Source organism: Desmodus rotundus, chromosome 1 (genome assembly GCF_022682495.2).
Source record: "Desmodus rotundus isolate HL8 chromosome 1, HLdesRot8A.1, whole genome shotgun sequence".
NCBI classification, from domain to species: domain Eukaryota; kingdom Metazoa; phylum Chordata; class Mammalia; order Chiroptera; family Phyllostomidae; genus Desmodus; species Desmodus rotundus.
Genome location: NC_071387.1, coordinates 202,115,301 through 202,142,092, shown reverse-complemented (window position 1 = coordinate 202,142,092; position 26,792 = coordinate 202,115,301). Strand labels below are relative to the sequence as shown.

Here is a 26,792-nt window from a genome sequence, read left to right as displayed (position 1 = left end):
AAATCCCAGGTAGATTCAAACCCTAAATATGAAAACCAAAATTTTTAAACTTGTAGAATAAAATATAGGATTTCATTTAATTATTTTAGGAAAAGGAAGTAGTTTTAAAAACCTAGAAAACACAAATCATAAGTAAAAAACTGAAACATAATTACATGAATCGAATAATTCTTTTCAATAATTGATATAATAAATCAAGTAGAAGATAAGTAACAAAGCAGCAGATGTTTGCTATACATATTATTGATTAAGGATTACTATTTAAATATATGTACATAACTAATATATCTATAAATTAATGTTTATTAATATATATCCATATGTTTATATACCAATAAAAACAGGCAAAGCATATTCACAGGAAGACTAATAGTTATAAATTCACAGGAAGACTAGCAGCTATAAAACTGTGTGTAAGCTCGCTAGGAATGGGAAAGTGCAAATCCAAACAGTAACGGCATCTCACTGTACATCCACCAGCACGGCCTTATTTAAAGGCCTGGTATTACCGGTGCTGGCGAGAAGGCGCAGCAAGAAAGAATTGGAACACACTGCCGGGACAGCGGAGATGGCTGCAAACACACAGGGGACCGATTTTCTGACAGCTGGTGGAGCTGAAGGCAGGCGTGCCAGACAACCTCGCAGCTCTACCTGTGAGCACTCGCCCGAGGAAACACCCGTGAGATTGTTGGCTGCGGCACGTGTATCGTGGCAACTGTCAGAGCAGTGGGAACGACCCATATCAAAATGATGAGTGAGCAAACGATGGCATGTTTGTGTGGGGGCCACCGCACGGCAGTGACACCTCGCAAACCAGAACTTTGCAATTCAACCCGCGTAAAAGTCAAAAAATTAGTCACGAAAGGGCGCTCGCCATGCCACTGCAGTTGTGAGAAATACAAAAAAGTTCAAGACAGTGGGGTGCGGGTGGGTGTCCACTTTCTGCCTCTGCGCCCCTCTGGCCTTCGACCCCATGCACGTCCTCAGACATCCCCCTTCAGCACTCAACCAGACCCTCATCCTCCTGCCTTGGGGGAAACCCCACTCTGCTTGTCTGGGCTGTCCCCAATGTCACTGCGACTCCCTTGCCAACCCACCGCCTAGCTCCCTCATCCATCGAGTCAGCCCCGCCCCCAGTGCCCCGGCAAGTACGCTGAGTCCTCACCTAACCACGTCACTAGGTCTGCCACTGAAGTGAAAGGACATATAAGGACACGGACTGTACCGCAGGCTCCTCGAGGTAAACAGGAGGTAGGTCACGATGGCATCTCATCACGTCACAGGAAAGGACGTCATTCGAGGGCCCGCAGCAGCTGTGTGCGCGCATCTGTTCGATGGACTGGGTCTTGCACCCCTGGAAGGCAAGGGCTGGCCCAGTTCCCTTTGAAAAGGGTTTGGCGAAAACATGTATTTGTGACATGAATGGCTGTGTCTTTACGGTGACGTCTCTACTGAATGTACCCTAACTTTATGCCTTTCAGGGCTAACATGTAGTTTATACGAAACTGTATTCAATTTCCCTATATATTTGATTCAGTTCTATTCGAACTGAAGATTTCAAACCAATCAGTGGGCAGTAAAAATAATTCAGTTCTTTGTACCATTAAGACACAACACTGATGATAATAAGTAAGATGTTGTAAAGGCCTCAGGTCACTGAAGAGATTTCAGCTTCTCCTTGCAAACTTTCCTTTCCAGTGCAAAAACTAAAATCTAGAAGAGAGGCCCTCTCTCCCGTTTTGGTCGGGACTCATTAGCTGTGGAAGAGGTCAATTCTGTTCTGCCCCATCTCAACCTTGTCAAGTGACTGCAAACTAATTCAAAACAATACTTCGTGCTCTGAAAGTCTGTGACCTGTCGCCATCTGCTAGGTGACTTGTGAACTACCGCCATCTGGGGACACGTCTGCCTACTGGGTCCTGAGGACGCCATTGTGGGCCATTTCCTACTGCCTGTGAGCCTCAGAATCTGCTAAGCTCTGGAATCCCTTGTGACCATGTGATCAAGACCACTGATGGGAGAAACATTCCACTGGGCCAGGACGAGCCTGTTCACATGTTTCAATACTGGAGAGCCTGGGGTGGAGTTAGATGGCAGCTAATCGCGTTCCAGATCTCTCCCACTCTCCAGTGGGAGTGACAAGCTGGAACCACCAAAGCTTTGTGTGAGACCTGAGCTTAAAAAATGGGTGGTTTCATCCATATAGCAGATGTTTCCTTCTTCTGGGGGAAAAAAAAAAACCTGTCTCAAAAGCATGCTTAACTACGATTAGTATCTGTCACAATACTGGTGGTTAGACCAGCAGGGAAGAGGCTTGGCTTTCGAGTGCCATCCGTAATACCAATGGCTGTGCACACGCGTCTACCCATCAGCGCACACAAGAGAGAGGCCACAGCCCTGCCCCACTCCACCTCCTGGAGGTACCCACAGGGGAAATATGAACTTGGACGTGCTGAAAGATACAGCCGCTGTCCAGTGGCCCCGCCTTGTAAACAGTAGTGAAACAATCGGAATGTCCATCAATGGAGAATTAGTTAAACGGATGTGGCAGAGCTGTAAAGTGGAATACACTGTGGGTATCCAAATAATGAGGAAGAGCTCCGGTTACTTACATTCAAACATGTGTACAGCACTTTGTTGCACCCAAGGAAGTGTATAGGTACTACGATCTCATTATTGGGTTAAAAAATTGTGGAAGATTATTTACCAAACGGTAATAGTGGTCGTGTCTGGATGCTGAGATTAGAGATAGTCTCAGCATTTTTACTTCATATGCATTTTATACTGTTTGAATTTTTCCAAATAATAAGCATGGACTACCTTTTCTAGTTAGAGACGACCAAAATGCAGTTTCTGCTCTGGGATTATTACCACGGTTCCCTTCACTGGCTCCCTGCCTCTCCGGAGTCTTTGTTCATACACCAGTGAGAGCGACTTTGCCGAACCTAAGCAAGTTCTTTTCACTCCTCCCATCAAGCACCACCCTGCCCTCCACCCATCTCTCTTTGAGCAAAAGCCACATCCAGTGGCCTCCTGTGGCCTCCCAGGCCCTAATCAGCCTCTACCAACTGTGACCTCCTGTCCTTCCACTCTCCCCCGCCCCAACCTCCCAATCCAAACACACAGCTCTCCCTCCCCTCCCCAAACATGGACCACTCCAGGATGCTCCTGCATCAGGACCTCAGTGTTTGATGGAATGCTTTTCCCACAAGTGGGTGGGAAAGTGGATGAATGAACAGATGGACAGATGGACAAACAGACAGACAATCGATCCAGGTGTATATATCCATAGAGTTCACCCGTTCTTCTGGCTCGAATGTCACCTTCTCAGGAGGCTTTCTCTGACTGCCCATCACCTCCCCGGTTTTTTCTCCGTAGCCTTCATCACCATCTGACATGCTGTCTACATTTCTTCAAATCATTTGTCCTTTCTCTATCTGCCCAGACTAGAACGTAAACTCTGCAAGGTCAGGGATTCCTTTTGCCTGCTTTGTTCACAGCTGAATTCTCAGCATCTGAAACAGCGCCCACCACACGGTGGACACTCAATAGTCATTTGAGAGAGTAAGTGAGCACATTTGTAAAGTGACTTGGGGAACTGATTCTTTAGAAGATGGGAATCCCCCTCATAAGGGGATCACCAGGCCAGGACCTGCCATGGAGGGACCTCAGGAAGGATTCCACATCACCCCGGGCCTCTATTCCTCAGGTGCCGACTGAGGTAGTCCTTTTCAGCTCTGAGCGTACAAACCCATAATCAACAAAAATGTCAGTGTGGGATCCCGTGATCCCCTATGCTCAGTGCAACATGCTAAACAGACCAAGATGAATGAGGTAATGTCTATGTTCTAAATCACTGAGTGAAAGACCAAAAACTAACTCACACTTTTGGACTCCACACAAAAGGCGCCACTCTCTTATTATATGAAATGATACTATTACGTCTTGGGGTGATTCCTTCCCTATGTGCCCCAGATTCGCCTCTGCCCTTCTGCACGTTGTCCGGGGGCCACAGGAGGCTGGCCTGGGTGGCCCCCAGCCAGGTTCTGCCCATCAGGAATCTTCAGCAGGAGAATGGAAGGAGGGAGGAAAATGAGTCAGACTCTTTGTTCTTCAACTTCCGTCCTACGAGGTTGGCGCAGGACACATGTCTGAAGGTCACAGCTCTTGCCGGATGGCCCTCCCTGTCTGTCTCCGGAAGTTGGTAATTGCTTCCTCTTGATTTCCTTTCATCTGTCTGAACATTTGCAAATAGTCCCTTCGCTAAATTCATTTCAATGACCCAATTGCACGTGCCTCTGTCTCCTGCTGGGCATCTGGTGACACCTGACATCATCGGAAGAGTCATCTTTTCTCCCACGGTTGTTTCTGACTTGCAGCTGTGTGTATGTTTTGTTCCACATTCGGCTGCGTAGTCAGATGAGATGCACCAGACTCAGCCAGCCACACTGTCCCTCCCAAACGCCCATCGCTCACTGTGTCGGGCGGACTTCATGCAACTCCTTCTCTGGGCTAAACCACGACTGAGGCCCAACTTGCACTCATCAAAGAACCCGATTCAGGGACTGAAATGCTAAGAAACCAAATGGAGAATTGTGTAAAAGCTAGAAGTGCTTTAATAGAAAGAACGGTGAAGATTAACCATGAAATGAGGAGTCTGAAGGAAAGAGAAAAAAAAATGGATAACAAGGAAATAGAAGGCAGCAAAGGAAAAAGTGTTAACGTTTGGGTAAGGCTCACTTCCACACATTAATGTTTAAAATCCCGTTGAGATGGAGAGGAATAAACAGCATGGAGTTGCTTACATGTGGCCGATTGAACAGATGCTGCAGTTGAAACGGGGGCACCAGGAGTGACTTCCTTTAGAAATTTTATTTGCTTATTTATCACTTGCTTTAGTCTTTCTCCCCTAGCTAGCTGGAGAGGTAAAATATCGGTGTACTGATAAGTAAATGTATGGTGATGAAGGATGCACAGAGGCCTGGGAAGAGCAATTAGCAGGGTGCGGGTATTTACACAGCTAAGTGAATCATTTCCCCTAGAACCAGTCAGGTTGTGCCAGTGACTGCTGCTCGGATTTACACACAGCGGGGCCACAGCACCTCCAGCGAGCGAGCGGAGGGCACCTGAGCAGAATCATACACGGAGTTATGTTTATGTACAGGCCGCACACTTAGCATGCAGATTGCCTAGGCTTTGAGTGCAACAAATGATTTGTTCTCTCTCCTGTTTCCTTGTGGGTCTTCCATTCCCAAGATTTACAAATCCGTGAGCTCACCAATTTATCGGCCTCTTCACTCCCAGCTCCGGGAGCGATGCCAACCAAAGCCAGCACCCCCCGGCTACTCTCTCGCTACGTCAGGAGCAGCCCAAACCTCTCTGAACACAGTTGGGTCGCAGGCTCTCCAGGTCTCTTATTTCTTTCAGAACACTTGTGTGAAAAGTGAATTGCAGGGATATCTATCAAGGCGACAATTTCATTCACATGCACTCACTGATTGGTTCCAAGTTGGACAAAATTGCTCCCCGTGGGAGGATTCCCCAAATTTCCTGGAGGAGCTGCAGAGGTCAACCAACTATGTCCCAGAGGCCACACCTGGACAGCCACCTGCTTTTGTACTGCTGAAATGTCACAGCCCAAGACGCAGCTGCTCCTGCCCAGTGCCACCTCAGCAAACGGTCACTCAGGGTCCCTGTAAATGCTCGGCTTGACCGGAAACACAGGATGTTCCGTCAGCCAACCCGCCAACGCCAGCTCTGAGCTCTATACTGATTTCTTCTTCCCTTATTGACTTCCCACTTTCCTTTCTTTCTTCTTCCTTATTCTTCATCCTCTGAAAGCTTCCTGCCTTCCGCCGAAGTCCCCAGTTTTCTGGTCTTTGAGAATGGAAACTGCTCACTCGGGAGTATCGAGTCAACTTGGCTTCTGTCACCTCAGTTGTCTTCTTTAATCATGTTTAACAATACGGAGCTCAAAACAGCTTCTGTACTCTTAAATGGTTGAAAAAGTTTTAGAAATGGATACTCTCTCGTGACTCATGAAAATTACATGAAATTCAAATTTCAGTGTCCATTGATACAGTTTCACTGGGACTCAGGCACGCACGTTGTCTACAGCTGCTTCCACGCCGAGGTGGCCTGAAAATCCCACCTGGCGGCTATCTCGCCCTCCAGAGGAAAACCTGGCGACCCTCATCTAAGTAAGTGGTTAATTAACAGTGAGGAGGTTAAAAGCAAACAAGCAAACACATACATGACCACCAGGGGTGCCGTGCTAGCTCTGTGGGGCTTTTCTCATTTTCCTTTTCCTCCTGCCGGATCCAGGGTGTGCCTGAGCAGGGACAGCTATGAAATATTTTTGTGCCTCACCATCTGAATGTTCTGACGTCTTTTCAGTCCACAGCCTTCTAAAACTCACCAGCCAGCCAAACCCATGCCGGTGAGTCTTCCTGACCAAACCCCTGCGGTCCCTTGTGCTGTCCCACTTCTGTCAGCAGAGCTTTCGCCCCTGGACCTTTGTTTCTGCATTGTGACATTCCAACGCCTCCAAGTCCCAAGAGCAGAGCTCAGGGTGTGAGCCACAAAGAAAGAGCCGCAGATCGGCTGCCGCCGCCCAGTCAGGTACCCCACCCTTCAGCAATCACTCCTGGGTCAACTCTCCTTCATCATGAAGAGTGAGGAGAAGCTGCAACCTCTATTCACATGCATTTCCCCCGAAATAACCCTAAGAAGTAGAAAATATTACCTACGGCAGGTATCACTGTACCTGTTTTACAGATGAGAACACTGAGGCCCACAGAGACTAAGTGCCTTTCTCAAGAAGATCTCACAGCAAGGCAATAAGAGCACAGGTCTCCTGGCCTTCAGACCCAGGCATGCCGGCCACACCCCACTCTGTCTGAAGGAGCCGATGAGTGGAGGCAGTGAGGGGCCTTCGGGGGTTGGTACTCTCAAAGGCAGCAGGCTATGTGGATGACGGAAAGTGACAGAACTTTGCAAAAGCTGCTTCCCACCCCTCCCTGATTGCTTCCTACAGGCCACCTAGTGAAGGCCACCACCTCTGTCCCCGCTTCCTCCTCCTCTGCTCACTGCTGCGGCCAGTTCAGGGCCATGGCCCCCCCACAGGAGGCCTCTCTAGTGACTAGGATAAAGGAAATCTCTTTCATGGCTGCAGAGTGACAACATCTACCCAGGAATGCTGGCATGCTGAGCTGGTCCCTGGGGAGACAGTCAGGCAATTAAAAACAAGGGCCTGAATCTCTGAGCAAACCTGGGCAAACACCACTCACACGGGGACACCTGCGTGACAAAGGGCATAAACAGACACACAATCAACAACAGCCGAACTGAGCGACGTCTGAGCAAGCAGGTAGAGGAAAAAGGTGGGGAGAGGGGTGGGGGGGGGGAGGGGAACACTGTGGAATCAGGTTTATTGCAGAACTGTGATTATTTGAGCCAGGGTGGGTTTGTCTCAGTTCATTCAGTAGAAGGAGATGCTTCTGGAACTGCTGAAGAAATTGGATTGTGGGGAGAATGTGGCAAAAGCCAAAGAAATCAAACATCTCTCACGCCTCCCTATGCGATCTCCAAGGCTCTGAGACCATAATTAGACTTACTAGGACCAGAGGAGAAATTTACTATAAAAACGATAAACGCTTATTTCTACGGTGAAGAAAGAACACAAGCACAAAATAAGGGCTTGGTGTGAAAAGCCCTCGTTTCCTTCCTCACCCTCCCTACTGCTAACTTGTTCTCTTAATCGCTGGAATCTCTCTCATGTACCTCTGTTCCACCCTTCTTGCCTTGAACTTAACCCCCCGGGTCTGCTTTCTCCATTCGTTCCCTCCCGCCTCCCTCTTTTCCTCTATTTACTTTTTCTTATCTGTGTCACATGGCGACTCTGGGTGCTCGACTTTGCTGGGCGGGGAGACCCTGGCAGGTTCCTAGACCAACTTTCTCCTCCCGTCTCCTCTTTGAGTTTCCCAGACAGCGGCAGTGGAGTCTCCCCACCTCCAAGGCAGTGCCCGTGCTGTCAAGTCACACTTGGTCACTCCTGCACGCGGTCCATACTCACGGAGCCCCTCCTTTGTGCGGGGTGTTGCAAAACAACCTTGAGCAAACCATTCCAGCCCCAGTGTGGAGCTTACCCTGACCTTGGAGGCTCGATACAGAGAGCACGGGTTTCGGGCACAGAAAGGGCCCAGAGAACACCACGAGGAACGGGGCTGAGGTAGCAGCGAGGGTGAGGCCTCGAGGAAGTGACAGCGTGCTAAGGAGCTGGCAGTGGGGATGGTCATGGCGGAGTCTGGGGAGAGAGGGTTCCAGCAGAGAAAATGGGGCGTGAAAGCTCCCTGGGGAAAGAGGAAAATGACTTTTGACTGGAAGAAAAGAACACCTTCAGCTGGGGACTGCCCTGAGGACACCAATTTCACTTCAGTGAAGAACTTGGCTCTGTCTCCGCCTCTGTCACGGAGCCAGAGCACGAAAAATTAAATGGCCTGGGGGGCTAGGATTACATACCCACCCAGGGAAGGTTAGTATATGTCTAAAGTCAGCCACATGTGTGGAATTTTTTATTCCATTTCATTTGTTTGGTAAAATGAAAAACCCTTTTGACTTCGGTCATCTCTATTATTTATAGTTCATTTGTCATTACTTGTCCCATCCTTCTCGGATCCCAGCGAGTAAGTGCCTGGTGGGACAGGTACGTGTCCTCAAAAGCCACATGTGCACCGTGTCTGTGAAGTTCCACAGAGACCCCTGTTCTGACTGGCTAACTTATGAAATCAATCACAGGGGTAAAAGAACGCCACGGAGCGCCCAGGCCAATTCTAATGCTGTTGGCATTGCTTAAAAAATGTAGCAGGCTGGGGCAAAAAGTGAGAGACCGAGCCCTTAGCCTCTGTGTTGCCTCAGAGGACTGGAGCAGGCACTGGCAGGTGAGGCGAGTCTCCAGGTAAGAGGATGGAAGCAAAGGCAGGGGCGCGCGACTATTTGCCTAGGTCACTGAAACGCTCCGTCTCTCCTTAGGGCGCAGGGACACTAAAACTCTCCGGGTTTTCTTCCCTTGCACAGTGACTTCGTAGAGATAAGCTGTGGACACAGAGCACACCATCCCAGCAACACCCCAGGGAAGCCGTCAACACCCTCCTCCTTCCTCGCTCACTCAGGTGGAGCGCTCCTAAAACCCTGGCCCTGGCGTTCATCAACCACAGACAGAAAAGCAACGGAGATCTACGAGTCGCCCCGTGAAGCAATGAAGCTGTCAACAGGGGCTGGCATCGATAGGTCCCGGAGAATTCAATGCTGGCTAGTTAGAAGAGCTGAAGTGTTGTTTTTCTTTGTAACGAGGAGAGTGGAGGCCTAAAACAGGCAAGGGAAGCCCAGCGAGGGGCTGTGCCCAGGGAGGGATCCAAGGGTTCCCAACGGGCACGCCCTGCCTCAGCGGTCACCCTGAACATCCCATACTGAAGTTTGCTGTTCAGGGAGCAAGGGGGGAGCCACACCAAGAACACATCCCTGCGGGAAGGACCCTGAGGAGGGAAAGCCCCGCAGGTAGCAATACTGTTCTCAGAAATTCCTTCAGGGCCACCTTCAAACTATTTACCTGGGCTGGGGTCTAACCAGTCGGGAGGGCCGTGGGCCCCCAGCTCCCAGGGCTACGCCATTGTGCACTGGGCGAACTTCAGGCCCGCGTGGATGTACGGTGCAGCTCACAAGTTTGAAACGAAAACCATCCTCACAGGTTTGCCCCGCGCTGCCAGGACTTCCTCAGTCTGCCCATTGTATGTCACCGCTGGCCTCGCCACTCTCACGCTACTTTGCATCAGAAGAATAGGAATGTCCTTCCATTCGAATCTCACTGAGGGAGGTGGTTTCGCAGGCAGCCAAACCCGAGTTCAAATCTTGCCTTTATAATTTTCATTCTTGGCAAAATATATAACCTTTCAAAAACTCAATCTTTAAAAATCTATAAAAAGGACACCATTCCGCCGGCACCGGGCTTCCTGGGAGGATGGACACGGGATTTGCCTGGTGGAGTGCTCGGTGAGGTGCCTGGCCCACGGGAGGCTTTCGAGACGGCAGCTCTGGTACCAACAATCTACCGCAGTGCAAACAAGTGCTCCTGGGGAACGTGGTAGTTTTGCATATTGGGAAATGGGTTTTGGAAACAAAATAATGGTCTAAACTAGAGGCAAAGAAGAAGTGCGGATGTGCCAGAGTGCAGGCTTCTCTAAAACAGCAGAAGTGATCGTGAGAAAACACACAACTCCACGTTCTCAGGTGTGCGTGAAAGAGGCCGTCTGACATAGTCTACGTCCGTCACCCTGACTTAAGGAACTGTATCTGTGTAGAAGCGGTTCAATTGTAGTACTGAACAATATTTCTTAGTCGGGAGTTTTCCCTGAATCAGCCACCTCCCCGCACACAACCACTTTGAAAGGATGCAGCTTTACTTTGCGCAGGAGACCAGCGGTAATGAAATGTTGCGTGTCTGCGAAGCATCCTTATCCCACGCAACCCACAAACCCGGGATCCACCGATGGGGCGATGACTATCAGAAACTCCAAGACCAGACCAGTGCTGCGGTTTAAAAAGAGAGAGACCATGGCACGTTTCACCCTATGCCCCCGCCCCACTCCAGTGACCACACCCATGGCCAGGGCCAGCGTGCGCTGCTCCACCCTGCTCCTGTCTCGTCTCTGTGGAGGGGACATTACAGGTGGAAGGAAGGAGCTGAGTGTGGATCAGCTCACAACGTGGGAGCAGAGGCGTTCGGTGCTTGGGGAGGGTGGGGTGGGCACCCTGGGTGTCCGCTCCATTTGGCACAAAGACAAACTAAATGTCAAAATGTGAGATCCGAGGCTTGCCCCAGCTCCTGTTACCCAAATTTTTGGCCACGCATCACAAGTTTAATGAAAGCTTATAGCATAGAGCTCAGCCAGCAAAAGCGGAAGGAGGCCCTCCTTGGATGTGAAACAAAATCGTTAACATTTCTTCTAGAAAGAAGGAGCTTCATTGCCCACTATATGCCTGGGGAGTTTTAGCTTCTAAACTCTGAAGAAGAGGAGTCCAACGATTCATAGTTATTGCGCTGTGAGAGTGTGTGTGTGGCCCCTCATATGTCCATCTCCCCCAAGGATCCCATCTGAAGGGCGAAGGAAGGAACCCTGACGCTCAAGGACAGGGCAGGGGTTATTCTCAGAGGAGTCAAAATTCCTAGCACTTGGGAGGACTCCGTGAATCTCCACCCCGATAAGAGCATTGCCCTTGGAAGTCAGCTGCGTGGGTGTTTTGAGAGCAGAGAGGAGTTGACTCAGATCTACTAACCAATAGAAGTGGCGCGCTGTGCTGGCCCACAGAAAGCCAGCCAGCCAGGGCACGGCGTCAGGTAGGCTTCCTTCCTGGGTAAAGTGGGCCCAGGGAGACCACAGGGCTCTTCAGACAAAAACTTGGAGGAATTTATTGGCAGAACTGAGAAGATTACAGTCTTCGAACAGAAAAGTGGCAACATTTCAGTTCTGAGGCCGCCCCACTCCACAGGGTGGAAGCTGTATGTCAATGTGCCCCCACTTTTAGAGGACAAAGATCCCTAAGCAGGGGTGGCAAGGAGGTCTCAGTAACTGAAGTATTGTTCCTGAATCACTCCTGGAAAAGCTTCTTAAACCCTGGGATAGAATAAGAGCCTGACATTTCAAAACTCCTCAGGAGCCCTGCTGGATACCCAAGCTCCCCCAGCCCCCCGGAGAGGCCCTGTGACAGACAGGGACTTACGCACCAGCAGGGCCCCAGTTACCTGTCACCCCTCCAGGGCCTCCTTGGGTTGTCCCTGACCGTCATCCAGAAGGACGATTTACCTAAGTGTCCTTGATCGGCATGCGAACAGTAGTCCTGAAGAGTCTGAGAGCATTATTTTTAATCCTGTGATTTTAAAATGAACCCGTGTTCTCAAAAGATAAAAAGTTGGGGGGGGGGTGCTGTGGTATGTGCTCTGTTCCTGCGATCGTGCAAGAAAACTGACCTCACACTCCCTAGGGACGGTGCAAAAATAAATCTGCTGACCCCGTGTCCCTGTCGAAAGCCTCGAACTTCCCAAGGGCTGGGAAAACTGCAGCAGAGGAGGCCCAGGAGAGCCCTGGCCGGGCTGCCCTTCTGCAGGGCACCGAGTGGGTCCTCCTCAGCGACCTTGGACACATGGCTACGTCTGTCCTTCCACAGGGTCCCGGTACTCACGGGAGGTCCGGACGGTGTCACTGGGGGTGCTGCGGGGGCTGGGGCCGTGGGCATTTATGGCCCTCACAGCGAACTGGTAGTTGGTGTGCGGATCAAGGCCCTTGATAACCATGGAGTCCATCTGGATGCGCTCTTGGATTAAGGCCCAACTCTTGTCGAAATCTGGTCTGTATTGATTAAAGAACAAAACAAAACAAGACAAAAAGTGGTCGTTCAGAAGCAGCAGCGGACAGGGACACTCGCAGGCTGTGTGGCGCTTGACCTCTGGAAGCAACATTTACAAAAACTGCGTGAGTGTTTCCTACCCAAAAGTCATCTTGACATGAAATCGCAGGTCATCATCTCTAAGTCCCTGCCAATAAAAGCAAGGAGATCATTTTTAAAGCCCATTTTTAAGTGCTGTTTAAAGACTGGCTGCTTTTCCTTGCGTGGCCTTGACTATGGCGAAAAGATCCCCACATAGGAGTTCATTGTCAAAGGCTCTGTCTTCCAGATGTTTCATAAACAAGCCCTCCCCTGAGAGCCCCCATTCCCGGAGGTCAGGAGAGCACAGGTTCCCTCCACTCACAGTCTGTTCACAAAATAAACAGATATAAGTTTTACGGGGTGACTAATTCATATGAATCGTCCTGGGAAAAGCCAAGAAGATTCTGCTCATGGCCACTCTTCCTACTCTGAACAAAACTGCACAACTGGGCCAACTTGCTGAGTTTTCACATTTTCCCAAGGGGTGCAGACCTCCACTTAGAGCTGCCATCCAGGAGCAGCAGGGGGTGGAGGGTCGGAGTACAACTCTGGAGCTGACCAAGCCGCTCATGCCCTGCCTCTGCCTAGCCCTGATTACTGGCTGGGCGGGGTGGGGGGAGACCCCGAAGTTATATTCCAGAGGGCAGGCGGCTGGTAGTCCCTGCCTACTCTGCTATGTGAGTGTTCTAGGAACCCATCTGTGTCAGTGTACCAGCTGGCATTGTTGTGAGAGGCTGCATCTGGCTTCAGTGAAATTGTTTGGAAGACTTTCAATGCATTTGCCATTTCATGATGGGTGATTTATCAATGAACCTGCCCACACCAAGCTGACTGTTCAGCAGTTTTTGACCAAAAACAGCGTGACCCCCATGCCCCACCCTCCCTATTCACCCCATCTCGTCCCAGAGAGACTATATTTTTGTTTGTTTGTTTCCCCAAGAGACTTTTTTTTGTTTTCCCAGATGAAAAAAGTCCTCAAAGGGAAACGTTTTGCCAATGTGGAAGAGGTAAAACAAAAAACGGCAGAAGCACTAAAAGGCATCACAATCTACAAGTTTAGAAACTGTTTTGAGCAGTGGAGAAACCATCTCGATAGGTGTATCGCATCGAATGGAGAGCACTTTGAAGGTGACTGAAGTTTAAACATGTAAGAATAAGTACACAATTTTTTATGAATAAATTCCATTTTTGGGGGGTCCCCCATCATAACTTCTCTAAATATTCATTTTTCTCATCTCTACAATGGGGTAATGTAAGTTCTTATCTAAGGGGCTGTCATGCGGGTGAAATGAGACCCATGTCCTCGGCATGTGTCAGCACTCGGTGTGTGTCAACCGTTATTCGAGGGCCTGCCCCACGTCCCAGAGCTGGTGGGCACCCCGGGCCACCGGCTCACTCTAGACCTGCGTGCGGGTGGCCAGACAGCACCTGAAATGCGACTCGTCTAAACTGAGAGGCGCTGTGAGTGTAAAACATACACTGCACTTCTGAAGGGAAAAATAGGTAAAATATCTCCTTCACTACATATTGAAATGTATTCTGGGTGATAAGAGCTGCCAGATGGGAACGACTGTGCCTGACGGGGGACAGCGTGAGTGGCCTAGTTGGATGGAGTGCAGGTTTTGTGTTAGTAGCTAATGATAGTCACCACTTACCCAGTTCTTATGAAGTCCAGCCGTCCCCCCTTGTCCAGGGGGGTCCGTTCCTGGACCCCCAGTGGATGCCTCAAAGCACAGATAGTACCAAACACATACTGTGTTTTTTCCTATACATACATAGCTATGATAAACTTAATTCATCAATCAGAGATTAACAAGAATAACTAATAATAAAATAGAACAATTATAGCAATGTACTGTAATAAAACTCATGTAAATATGGCTTCTCTCTCTCTCTCTCTCTCCCTCTCTCAAATATCTTAAGTACTATACTCACCTTCTGACTTAAAGGAAGCACTTTAAGGCTTCTTTTTGGCATTTCCTAATTGCCAGCACCTTACACTTTGGGGCCATTAGTAAGTAAAATAAGGGTGACTTAAACAGAAGCCCTGCGCTATCAGGACAGGGAATCTGCCCTTCCTACGTCCCTCTGATAACCAAGACGGCTGCCAAGTGACTAATGGGCCAGTAGTGTACACGGAGTGGATGCACTGGACAAAGGGATGAATAGCGCCCCCAGCAGGAGGAGCGGACTGGGACAATGTGAGATTTCATCACGCTACTCAGAACAATGGTGCAATTTAAAATTCATGAATTATTTATTCCTGAAATCTCAATGTAATATTTTCAGGTCATGGTCGACCACGGATCACTGAGACCGTGGAGAGGGAAACCCTGAGTGAGGGGGAACCACTGGACCAAGCATGTTCTAGCACTTTTAACTCACTGACTTCCCCAAGCTGTGCTATCTTAAATAATCTTAAACACCCCTCTCCCCAGCCCCCGTTTTTAGAGAGGAAACTAAGGCACCAAACAGGTGGGTCCTTTGCCATAGGTCGCACAGCTGGTACATGACGAGGCCGACTCAGGTTGGTGGGGGTAGGTTAGATTAAGAAAATGCTTGATACTGAATGAAACACTGGGGCTATAGCGGCTGGGGCTATTCTCTGTCGCTTAGCTTGCCACCGGGCCACTAGCCCAGCGCTGCTGCTGAACAGCTCTGCTCACAGATATTCAGACGGCAGAAAGTAAGGAAGATTGATGACCATCCTTTAAGAGCCACTTGCTGGGCAGGGAAACGGAGACTCCGTTCGCTGCAAGGAGTTGCTCAGGGGACACACACATTTCTCTAACAGAGGCTTGCCTCGTTTCTCTTTAGCAGGGATTGTTGAAGGCCACATGGAGTCTCGAGCCCAGGAAAAGATGCTTCCATGGGCTCCCAGGGCAGAGGAGGAGAAGCCGAGAGGCCAGGGCAAGCGCTGGAGGAAGTGGGGCTCCGCCTCCTTCCTGATAGCCTTTTCCCTAAAGATGGGCTTCTATGTGAACTACCTTCATCATCAAAGAGAAAACCTCAGCGAGCGGAAGGAAACACATTTACAAATGCAAATTAGCAAACCACTTCACAGAGGAAAGCTACAGGGAGCACCCTAACAGTAGAGCCAGAAAAGACGCCCCCTTCCTTTCCACTAGTCTCTGCTAAGCTTCCCGGTAGCATTCATGGAGGAAGTGACCCCTGACGATGCTCAGATGCAGTTATTTACCCAAATGTCTGCAACGATCTTCCTGTAAACATTATAGCACACACCCCCGCCCGCCCAAAAGGGTGATTATTTTGTATCTGTTTATTTACTTCAGGAAAGAAAGCTCTCTTTTCAGCGAATAAGAGATTAAAATCGTTAACCTTTAATTTCCTTATCTGGAGTGAGAGAGGCAAGCTCCTGCAGATTGAATGCCAGTTCAACACCTTTAACTCGGGGCCTCTGCTTTTCTCGTGGGATTTGCATTTAAATGTTTTCAGAGTCTCTCAAGGCATGAAAGTGCAAAGGTGAGGGTGAGAAAGAGATAACTGGGCAGAAGTATTGTCTCAGATCACCCTCAAAACAATAGCTCCCCTTTTTAACTACAGAAAATTATTTTATTGAACTACACAGTTGTCAGTCAAATCACCATAGCAACACTCGCCTGTCAATTCTCCCAACAACGAAAAGGTCAGACCAACTGCGAATTCTCTGCTGTCCCAGGTGAAGGCGGGCAGCCACCAGCAGTGGGCACTGTAAGTGCTTTTCCGATGAGTGGGCGAGGGTGGTAGGCTTGGCGTGCAGTATCTCTGGAGAGATGAGTGGGGCACCTCTGCAAAGTGGGGGGTGGCGGAGTTCAGGGGCACGAGCACGGTGTTGGCAGTGGCCCCCAAATCCCAGTGAGCTGATTCAAGTGAGCAAGACTCACTCAGCGGTTCGTCTGGGTGGGAAGAAGCTTTCCCACTGAGACCTCGCATGCAGCCCGGGCATCAGGCCTTAAAGATCACTTCTCAGAAAGTACGTGTGAGATTTTAGGGGTGAACAGCATTTTTTTCATTTTAAGGAAAGAGTCCTTAGCTTTTATCAGATTCTAAAAAGCCCTAAGCATCACTTGCCTGGTTGAGTCTCTCATTCAAACCAAGTGGGCACTGAAGGTAATAAATTATCTGAAGTCACAGAATCACTGAGTGGTATGTATTTTTTTATTTTTATTTTTTTGCTTTATTCCCTTCCTTTCTTTGGGTACTTTAAGCACCTCTAACACTGCCAACCTCATCCTTAGTGGACATTTCTCTTGGTTCCACCAAACCGAGCAGGTAGCTGCCTTGGGCTAGTCACCTGGCAAGGGGTCAGTGATTATCGACGGGGTGCCCATCACAGAGCTATGTTCTAGAGGCTCCAAGGAATGATAAATGCACTTCTAGTCTCAAGGAGTTCGCAATCTAATTGGGAGATAACACACCTAAGGATTAGTAGGAAGCCACTACAAAATAGCGTGTTTCAAGAGCTCTATTTGAACGGGTCCTTGTGAAGGGAAATCCAGGGAAAAGTCCATGAGGACCAGGGAGAACTTAAGTTAGATTTGGAATGTGTCTGTGTTTGGATAACTGAAAGAACAGAGCATCTCTGGGCGGAGGACAGAGCATCATCACCTCTGTGCGATGTGCTCATAGAAGGTGCTCAATAGTGCACATTTGGATGGACATACGCACACCACAGGTGTCCAGTAAAGGGGGGGTGAGTTGGAATGAAAGATCTTCAGGGTCCGACCTTGGGAACAACCGAGATGCTGTAAAGCAGGGGGTGGCAGACTTCGGCTGGCTGCTGGTCTTTGTAAAGAAGTTTCACTGGGACGCAACCACCGATTGCTTGTTTATGCACTGTCGCCTGTGGCTGTTTTCCTGCTCCAAGGGCAGAGCTCAGCAGCTGAGACAGGGACCACATCACTGGCAAAGCATGACATACTGACCACCTGAGCCGGTGATGAAGAGCAGTGCGGCCCTGGCCCAAAGCAACCGTCTTTAAACTCAGTTGTGCCACTTTGCTAGTCTGAGGAAGCCTGCGAACCTTCTCTCAAAATGATACTTTTAAATAAATGAAATTAAATACAGAGAATCACCAAGGAAATCAATTATGTTGAAAATAGTTATAAAACAAAAAATTATGATATACTATAGTATATGCATTTCTTTCTTAATACATTAAATAACAATACCCAGCAATTGATTTCATAAGTACAATCAGTTGAAAGCAGCACTAAGCATAACCGGTGTTTAGAGATAGGAGCCACAGCTGAAGTGGGGTAAGAAAGCATCTGTGAGTCTGATGGTGACAAACTCACAGGAATCATTAATACCATCGTGGTTTTTTGCCTACATCCATCCTTGAAGAAAAAATCCTGCTAAATTTGTTGAAAGTAAACAAATTTAAAAAGTAAGCAAACTGAAGATGTAATTTGTACCCATCTGAAGTCCAGGGAGCCCCTGAATTCTACCCACGGACCCCTTAAGGACACACAGACTGCAGGCTGGCACCCTGTCCTAGCAGAGACGGGGTCCCAGAGGCCACCCAGGGCAAACGCATGTGGGTGAGAGAACCCTCCACCCTCAGAGAAGCCTCCAGTTCTCTGTCAGTTTCACAGACCAGCTTCCCTGGGATTTGCTCTGCGCTGAAATGAAGGGTAGAGGGAAGTCCAAAACCACTAAGTAGTCATCGTCCTAAAAAATGTACTATTTGACCTTCAGCTTTCAGCCTTCCTTCTTTATTTACAACCTGGTTTAACCCAACCAAACGGCCAGCAGAGGGGCAGAATGGAGAAATAAACTTGGCCAGCATTTTGTCCGGGGCGGAGCCCCAGAGGAGCACACTTTCATTTACAGTACAAATGGCTCCCGCGGCTGTTACAGAGAAATTCAATTTATGTCAACTGCCATCCATCTGACTAGGGATTACATCAGAAGCGCCCCTGGTAGGAGGGACTGCAGCGTTCAGGGATCAATTTGTAGAAGAGAGCCGGTCAGACTTCTGCAAAAGCGTCCAGCACCGCCCTTCCATTTGAGCCTGAATGGGTGAACTGACAGCTCGAGGAATCTCTGGGGCTGGGTGCCAGTCTGGAGGGTGCTTCTGAGATTCTCAATTTGGAAACTAGAAGTAAGAAGAAGGAATTCGTTGTGAAGCACCATTTGCTAATATGAAATCTCAGCTGACCTCCGAGTAAGCTCATTCTTGCTGGTTTCTGCGGCTGTTTCTGGTGGTGAGGAAGGCTCACATTGAAAAAGCATAACTTCCTAAACACTGCCTTACAAAGAAAGGGAGATTATTTTGCCCCATGCTCCCCCAAATTAACTAATGGTGAAAAATTATTGAAATATTTGAAGTTCCATAGTTGTTGGGGCCGGAAGGCCGACACAGCGCCGTGTCGCTGTTCAATACCGCGGTCATTTGCCCCGTGATTGAGGCGCATTCCAGCGGAACACCACGGGAAAAGGCTGCCAGTTCTCTCACATCCTACAAAGAGCTCCACCACACAAGCTGGCATTCAATAGGAAACAAACTCACAATGGGAACTTTCAAATTAACCTGATACATTTGAAGCTTTACCACACACTGATATTCTTTTTATGATGAGCAAACAGAAGCAATAAATGACATTGTATGGTGGTGGGGAGGGAGATAGGTGTGCAGATGCATGTTGGGTTTTGTCTGGCTTCGATTTCTGCCGCTGGTGAGGCAGGATGTTGGTTTCCGTTGTGGCCTCTGAGATTAGCGGTAAAGGATTCATTGAACCCCCTGTGGCGAGTGTAGCAATGCATTTCCACTTCCACGTGGCTCAGGGTAAGAGAAAGAACCAACGTAAACAAAATCACCCATGGGCCCCTCTTCTGAGTGCTGAACAGACATCTTTTCATCTTCCCATCCCTTCCAAGGGAGCTGCTAGTAGCACCCCGATTTTACAGCTGAGGGAAGTAACGCTCAGGGAGGTCAAGGAGCTTGCACAGACTGGCACCTACCCGGCACGTGCTATGTTTTTGCCATGCTAGGTGCTGTACTCCACCGAAGGGAGGCAGCCAGGCATTGCCCGCATGGCATGGCGGGGAAGACAGACCTTGAACAATAATGAACCGCACGTGTGATGAGAGGTGCAAGTAAATGTTGTAGGTGTACCTAACCTAGACTGAAGAAGAAGCAGATGGTCAGGGAAGGCTTCCTGGAGGAAGCAATTATTAAGCAAGGGTCCTGAAGGATGAACAAGAGTTAGGTAGTATAGTTATCCTGGTAGAAAATAGCAGGCATAAAGATTTCTGGCCGAGAAAGTACCTGGCTGTATAGAAAAGCAGAAAAGACCTCTCACAAAATCCATAAGTAGGAAGAACTTGCATTGATTAGGTGCTTACTCTGTGCCAGGCGCTGTTCTGTGCATTTCATGTATATCAACAACTCATTTCATCTCCCAGCAACTCTATGAGGCAAGTACATTGTTATCCCCCATCTTCTGTCTGAGGCACAAACAAGGGGCATACATAACCCACCCAAGAGCAAATGGTGTAAAAGTGGCGAGGGCAAGGGTTGGACCTGGGAGTCTAGCTCCAGAGCTTCTACATAAACCTCCAGTCTACGTGGCCTCTCCTTTGTCATGAGAATAGAAAATCAGAGTCACCAGACTTCAGAGGTCAAACGGTCAGCCTTATTTTATATGTAAGGACGCTGAGAATTGGAATCAGGACCCCTGTCCCCAGGATGAGAGGCCAGCTCATATCTTGTCTTCTGATTCCATGTGTGGGCAAACTTAAACCAAGAAGGTGAAACCTAGAATCGGACTCTAAGTCTCACTTCTGAATGAGAAACTTCTTCAACCTCAGGCTATGACCTTGACCACGAGTCAAATCACATCTTAAAATCACCCCTTAAAATTACTTGAGGAAAATCCAGAACCCGTTCAGCCTACACCCTGAATCCCAGACTTGATTTTCATTTCAGTAACAGCTCAGTGACAGCCTTTGTGGACTCATTTCCTGTGAGGAAACTGAGTTCATTTGTTACTCATAGATGAGTAGGGTTTATGATGGGGTGGAAGGACAGATGACTGTTGACGAAAATGTCATTTACTGAATAATTGTCAAAACCGACCCAAGTGGACATGACCTTGAGATTCTCAAGTGAAAGGCAGCTTAGAAGCAGTCCTGTGTGCCGATGACATCTGCAAGTCTTATCGTGGAGGCATCCATATAATGGAGGGGATCATCTAGAAAAAAATGTATGAAAGGGAAAAGAAAAGAAACCTCACTCCTTCTCATTTATTAGCATAACAGTGTCGGGTTGATTTTTACAGATCTACATTTCTTGACCCGGGTCCCTAAAATATACAAAGAAATATTGTGAACTTTCACATGCACACCAAAAAAGCCAGCGGAAGACTTTTCATTGAAAACAGCCATTGAAAACTTCAATCTACCAACTTCCAGCCAAGATGGAGACATAGGTAGATATGCTGTGCCTCCTTGTACAACCAAAAGAGGGACAACAACAAATTTAAAAATAAGAAATAACCAGAACTGCCAGAAAATCAAACTGTATGGAAGTCTGACAACCAAGGAGTTAAAGAAGAAACATTCATCCAGACTGGTAGGAGGGGCAGAGATGGGCAGCAGTTGGAGGACCAGGTGCACGAGGCAGCAGCTGGCAGACCAGACTGCCCCACATTTGCGTGGGGATAAACCAGGAGGAACAACTGGGGAGCAAGACAGACCACACAACCCAAGATTCTAGCGTGGGGAAACAAAGCCTCAAAACACCTGGCTGTTAAAATCTGTGGGGGCTGCGGCAGCAGGAGAAACCCCCAGCCTCCCAGGAAAGTTCCTTGGGGTGATCCACAGGGGCCTAGAATATACACAAACCCACCTACCTGGGAATTTGCACCAGAAGGGCCCAATTTCCTTGTGGGTAACAGGGGAAGTGACTGAAAGAGCTGAGCGGAGCAAGCATCATTGTTCCCTCTCAGACCCCTCCCCACATACAGCACCACAATGCAGTGACATGAGTTTCCCCACCCTGATGAATACCTAAGGCTCCGCCCCTTACTATGTAACAGGTGCTGAGACAAAAAAAAAAAAAAAAAAGACCCAAATGAAAGAACAGATCAAAGCTCCATAAAAAATACAACTAAGCAAGGAAGAGATAGCCAACCTATCAGGGGCACAGTTCAAAACACTGGTAAACAGGGTGCTCACAGAAATGGTTGAGTATGGTCACAAAATCCGAGGAAAAAGTGAAGGCTATGAAAAGTGAAACAAAGAAAAATATACAGGGAACCAACAGTGAAGGGAAGGAAACCAGGGCTCAAATCAACGGTTTGGAGCAGAAGGAAGAAATAAACACCCAACCATAACAGAATGCAGAAACAGGAATTCAAAAAAATGAGGAGAGGCTTAGGAACCTCCAGGACAACTTTAAACGTTCCAACATCCAAATCATAGGAGTGCCAGAAGGAGAATAGGAAGAGCAAGAAATTGAAAACTTATTTGAAAACATAATGAAGGAGAACTTCCCCAATCTGGCAAAGGAAATAGACTTCCAGGAAGTCCAGGAAGCTCAGAGAGTTCCAAAGAAGTTAGACCCGAGGAGGAACACACCAAGTCACATCATAATAACATTACCCAAGATTAAAGATAAGGAAAGCATCTTAAAGCAGCAAGAGAAAAGGAGACACTTATCTACAAAGGAGTTCCCCTAAGACTATCGGCTGATTTCTCAAAAGAAACTTTACAGGCAAGACAGGGCTGAAAAGAAGTATTTCAAGTCATGAAAGGCAAGCACCTACATCCAAGATTACTCTGTCCAGCAAAGCTATTGTTTAGAATGGCAGGGCAGATAAAGTGCTTCCCAGGTAAGGTCAAGTTAAAGCAGTTCATCATCACCAAGCCCTTATATGAAATGTTAAAGGGACTTATGTATGAAAAAGAAGATGATCAAAGATATGGGGGGAAAGGTACAGGAAGTAGAAGTATAATTGGTAGGCAGAAAATAGACAGGGAGAGGTCAAAAATGGTGTAGGAAACAGAGAACTCAAAACTTATATGTACAACCCATGGACATGAACTAAGGGTGGGGAATGCTGGAGGGTTGAGGGGTGCAGGGTGGAGAGGGGATAAAGGAGGAAAAATTGGGGGAAATCTAATAGCATAATCAATAAAATATACTTAAAAATCAAAAAAGAAAAAAGAAAAAGATGATCAAAAAATATGAAGAGTAAAATGACAGTAAACTCACAACTATCAACAACTGAACCTAAATAAAAAAAAACAAACTAAGCAAACAACTAGAACAGGAATAGAATCATAGAAATGGAGATCACGTGGAGGGTTAACAGCAGGGAGGGGGAGAAGGGGAGAGAGGGGGAAAAGGTACAGAGAATAAGTAGCATAAATGGTAGGTATAAAATAGACAGGGGGAGGTTAAGAATAGTATAGGAAATCGAGAAGCCAAAGAACTTACATGTATGACCCACGGACATGAACTAAGGGGAGGAATGCTGGTGGGAGGAGGGGTGCAGGGCAGAAGGAGGAAAAAAAGGGAAAACTGTAATAGCATGATCAATAAAATTTTTTTTTTAAAGAAAACTTTAATCTATCCTTTTCAGCAGTTGACATCGCAAAGCTCTGAAGCAATTTTAACAAATCAGGTCACACTACAGAAAAACTATAGGTAAGTTAAATAAAAACTATTTTTCACCTTTAATCAACCTGACAGATAGTATATGTGAAGGATGGCACCCCACTTGGAACACCAGGGGTGAGGAATATTTTTCCAAGCCTTTGGTTTTCATTGCCACCATAGTATATATTTTTTGCTTATGAGAAAGGCAGTTACCCTGGGGAAATTCTTAGGCAGAAGGAGGAAAGTTTCTCAGATATTTATAGCTAAAATATTTCAAAACATAGGTAGCTATATTTATGCTGGGCTCATATTTTAATAAACACTAAGCATTGCTGCCCACAAAGAAATTTTTGGTATCTCTTTAGAAATATTCTCTTTCATGACAAATGCAAGATACTTCTGTTTTAAAAGAAGCAGGTAAAAATTTTGAAAACATTGCAAAATATCTCATAGCCTGCAGCCTTACTTAGAATTTGCCTCTTCAAGTCTTTTCCAAACTAATTAAAAATTTAAAATCTACTGTTAGCGAGAAAGATAACGAACAAACCCAGGCCCACTTTGGGGAGACAGAAGCTGGATGAGAAATAAGAGTTGGCTGGATGGTTCACCCGACTGAGGAGAGCCTCAGAAACACATGGCGTCTACCTGCAGCACCATCGAAACTGGCACACAGGCAGTCAGGTCCCCATATCCTGGTCTAGTATAATTTCTCCGGTTAATCTTTCATTAGCCAGTTAAATATTTTCAAAGATTTTAAAGACTGTTTCCTAACAACGTCTTTGATGCCATTATCCTCATTTAATAAATAAGAGCAACTGATGTCCAAGCAGTGACCAACACCGAGCAAGGACCGGAACCTGCTTTCCATCGCAGGGACAGGCCTCTGATGGAAACTTCACATGGAGAGTTGTTAGCTCTGAGGGTAACCTCTGGCTGTAAACCGATTTCCATGGTTTCCCAGCCTTGGCCTGCCGGGCGTCTGCCTCTTGGATCTAACAGGAAACTTTGGGGTCGCACCAAGACCTGTTACGGGTGTTTCTGTGCACAGGAGATTCTCTGGGCAAAAGGAATTCAGAACTCAACATCCAACAGGCCTGTCTGGGGAAAACAGAATAACAGAAGACCCCCAGGGCTTGTCATGCGGATGGCAATTTTGGATATGGAGCCCTGGAAAGCTGTCTCTACACACACATCCTCAGGCATGCACCTGAACGGCACAGATGCTGAGATGTTTACAAAACGCACGTGGGGGGTTTTCTTGCAGCTGAACAGTAAAGGCCACAACCAGCTGCAAAAATGTCTTCCTGGTGCAACAGCTCAAGCTGAGGCTCCCCATTTCCTCAGTCAGCGGGGCTCAGGGGGGCTGAGTCCACACTTCGTCTTGGAAGGCAGATCCGACATGAAAAGATGTAGTTGGTAAAAAAAGCACTGGCCTGGAAGTCAGGGGACTTCAGTTCCAATTTTAATTCTGTCCCCATCTGGTCACTTGGCCTTGGCAAAGCAACTTAAGTGGCTGAGTCTCAATTTCTTTCTCTGCAAAAGGGAACTCATGGTATGTGTGGGGGGGGGGGAGGAGATAAACACACTGCATGTCTGCTATGAGTAACACCGTGAAATCTCTGACCCACGGCCCACAATCAGGGTCACGTGAACTGGGTATTACAGATGAGGAAATGGAGGTTGTGACCCAGTCACGGGACCAGAGCTACATTTTCTGAAAGAGATAACGGAGGCAGAATTCCTCGTTCGGGGTGAACTGGGGCTTGGTTTCCTTACCCACCATGTTCCATTTGGAGTCCGAGATATCAGGAATTCTAAATCTGAAGCTAGCTTTCCAGGGCATTGTGAAGGTATGTTTTCCAAGATGAACAGAAAAAATATATATTAACAGTTTGTTACAGTGATCAATAATTTAAAAATATTTATACATGACAATTTGGGGCCTCAGTCTCTCAAATGTTAGTGACAATTCTGAATGTTAAAATGCATTTTTGCTGGGGAGGAATTATAGTTATTAAATATAGACACAGAACAGCCAAATAGACCTGGTACTTCTGTAGGTTTTTAACGTCTACAAAGTCCTTCCCCATATGTGAGTTCACTGGATTATCCTAACCACGCACTATAAGGTCGGAAGGCATCATCACCCATGCTTTGCAGATAAGGACTTTGTCGTCAGTACTTCTGGGGAATCACCTCCCCAACTCCCACTTCTGATCTCAGTGGCAGCTGCGGCACAGACAGGGCCCTGTGAGCTCAGACTCTCCCTGAAGGGCCAGCATCCAGCCCAAGCACCTGCTGTGCTCACGTCACATTTCCTTCTCTCCCAGGACCCCCTCCTTGATCCACATGCCAGCCGGGCCAGGAGGTGAGAGTTATTCCCCTGGGGGAAACCCCCGTCAACTGGGGAGGGCTGGAGTCCGAGAGGCAAGGACTCCCATCCTTTGACAGGGACATTTTCGAGGAAGGACTCTATATACTTCAGGGAGAGCTCAGCAGCATCCAGCTCCCACCCAAGACCCTGATGTGCAGAAGTGACTTCAGTGACACATCCTCTATGTCCTTCCTCCTTCTCTCACTCTCCTCACGTCTCATTCCTACTTCTGAACAAGATACACACCAGCACCCAAGTCCCTGGCTTGGGCTCTGCTTTAGGGGACCCCAGACTATGAGGCACGGAAGGCCTCAGAAGGAGAAGTGACAGGCACGGGGCCACCTGTCCCAGTTCTTCTGGTTCTTAATCCAGGGACTGTCTTTTACATTCTGCTTTCACTTATACTGACAAAGCAAGAAACTGTAATTTCTAACTTTTACCAAGATGCCAGTCCTATAACAAATTTTTAAAAATATATGCTTTAGTGCAAATTAGTAATAAATGATAACCATCATTTTTGCTGGGGGTTACACAGATCATCTGCTAAGCTACCTTTGAAAAACTGCATTTCCCCCCAAATTTCGAAGTATTGCACTTGGCTTTGCCGGTGCATTAGAAATGTTAAGTGTTACTCCAAGTTTTACAGATGAGAAAGCTGAAGTTTTAGAACTTTCCAGTGGTATACTTGTAGCTATCATTGGAACCACAATTAGAATCTCTTCCACTCCAGGCTTTGCCAACCAAATCTATCCAATAGCAGGATTGTACATTGTGTTTGAGGAAGAGCACTGGCCTGGAGCTTGGATGGTAGGCAACTTTTTAAAAATATTCTTCCCTTTTCCATTAATCGCACCACAATTTTCACCCTCTGGAACTCTCAGTCCATGTACTTCAGGTCGGAATGGCCCGTCATTCCTCACTGCCAGAGCTCAGAATACGAGAAGTGCTGACCAATTAGTGTAGTCTCTTCCCCTGGCCACAGTGATTGGCTCAGAGAACAGAGAGGAACCCATATCTGGCCAATCAGAGTGACTATTGAGACTTCAATGGGGTGCCTGGTGGCCTTCTTGCCACCATACAGGAACAGCCTGCCTGAAAATGAAGCCACCAAAGGAGAAATCATAGCACGGAAATGGATGGAGACAGCCTGCTGAGGTGACACAGACCTAGGCTGCCCTGAATTTAGATTGTCATTGGACTTGACAGTCACAGGGGCCTCATCTTCTCTCAAACCTGCCTGCAACAAGCTCTGCACTCAGGATACATAGCACTCTGTGATGAAACAAACTGTTTCCCACGACCAAGGAATAAGCTGGAAGTCAAGAAAGA

The 26,792-nt window shown here is 47.7% G+C and overlaps 1 protein-coding gene across 6 annotated transcripts in view; it reads right to left on the bottom strand.

Annotated features, from left to right (window-relative positions):
* EGFLAM (EGF like, fibronectin type III and laminin G domains) overlaps positions 1–26,792 on the bottom strand; it is a 140,432-nt gene that overhangs the window by 53,726 nt on the left and 59,914 nt on the right. For all 6 annotated transcript variants that reach the window (XM_071219814.1, XM_045186328.3, XM_045186329.3 and 3 more), the window contains one exon: positions 12,235–12,401. In XM_071219814.1, coding sequence (XP_071075915.1) covers positions 12,235–12,401 — 167 coding nt within the window. The remainder of the gene's footprint in view (positions 1–12,234; positions 12,402–26,792) is intronic.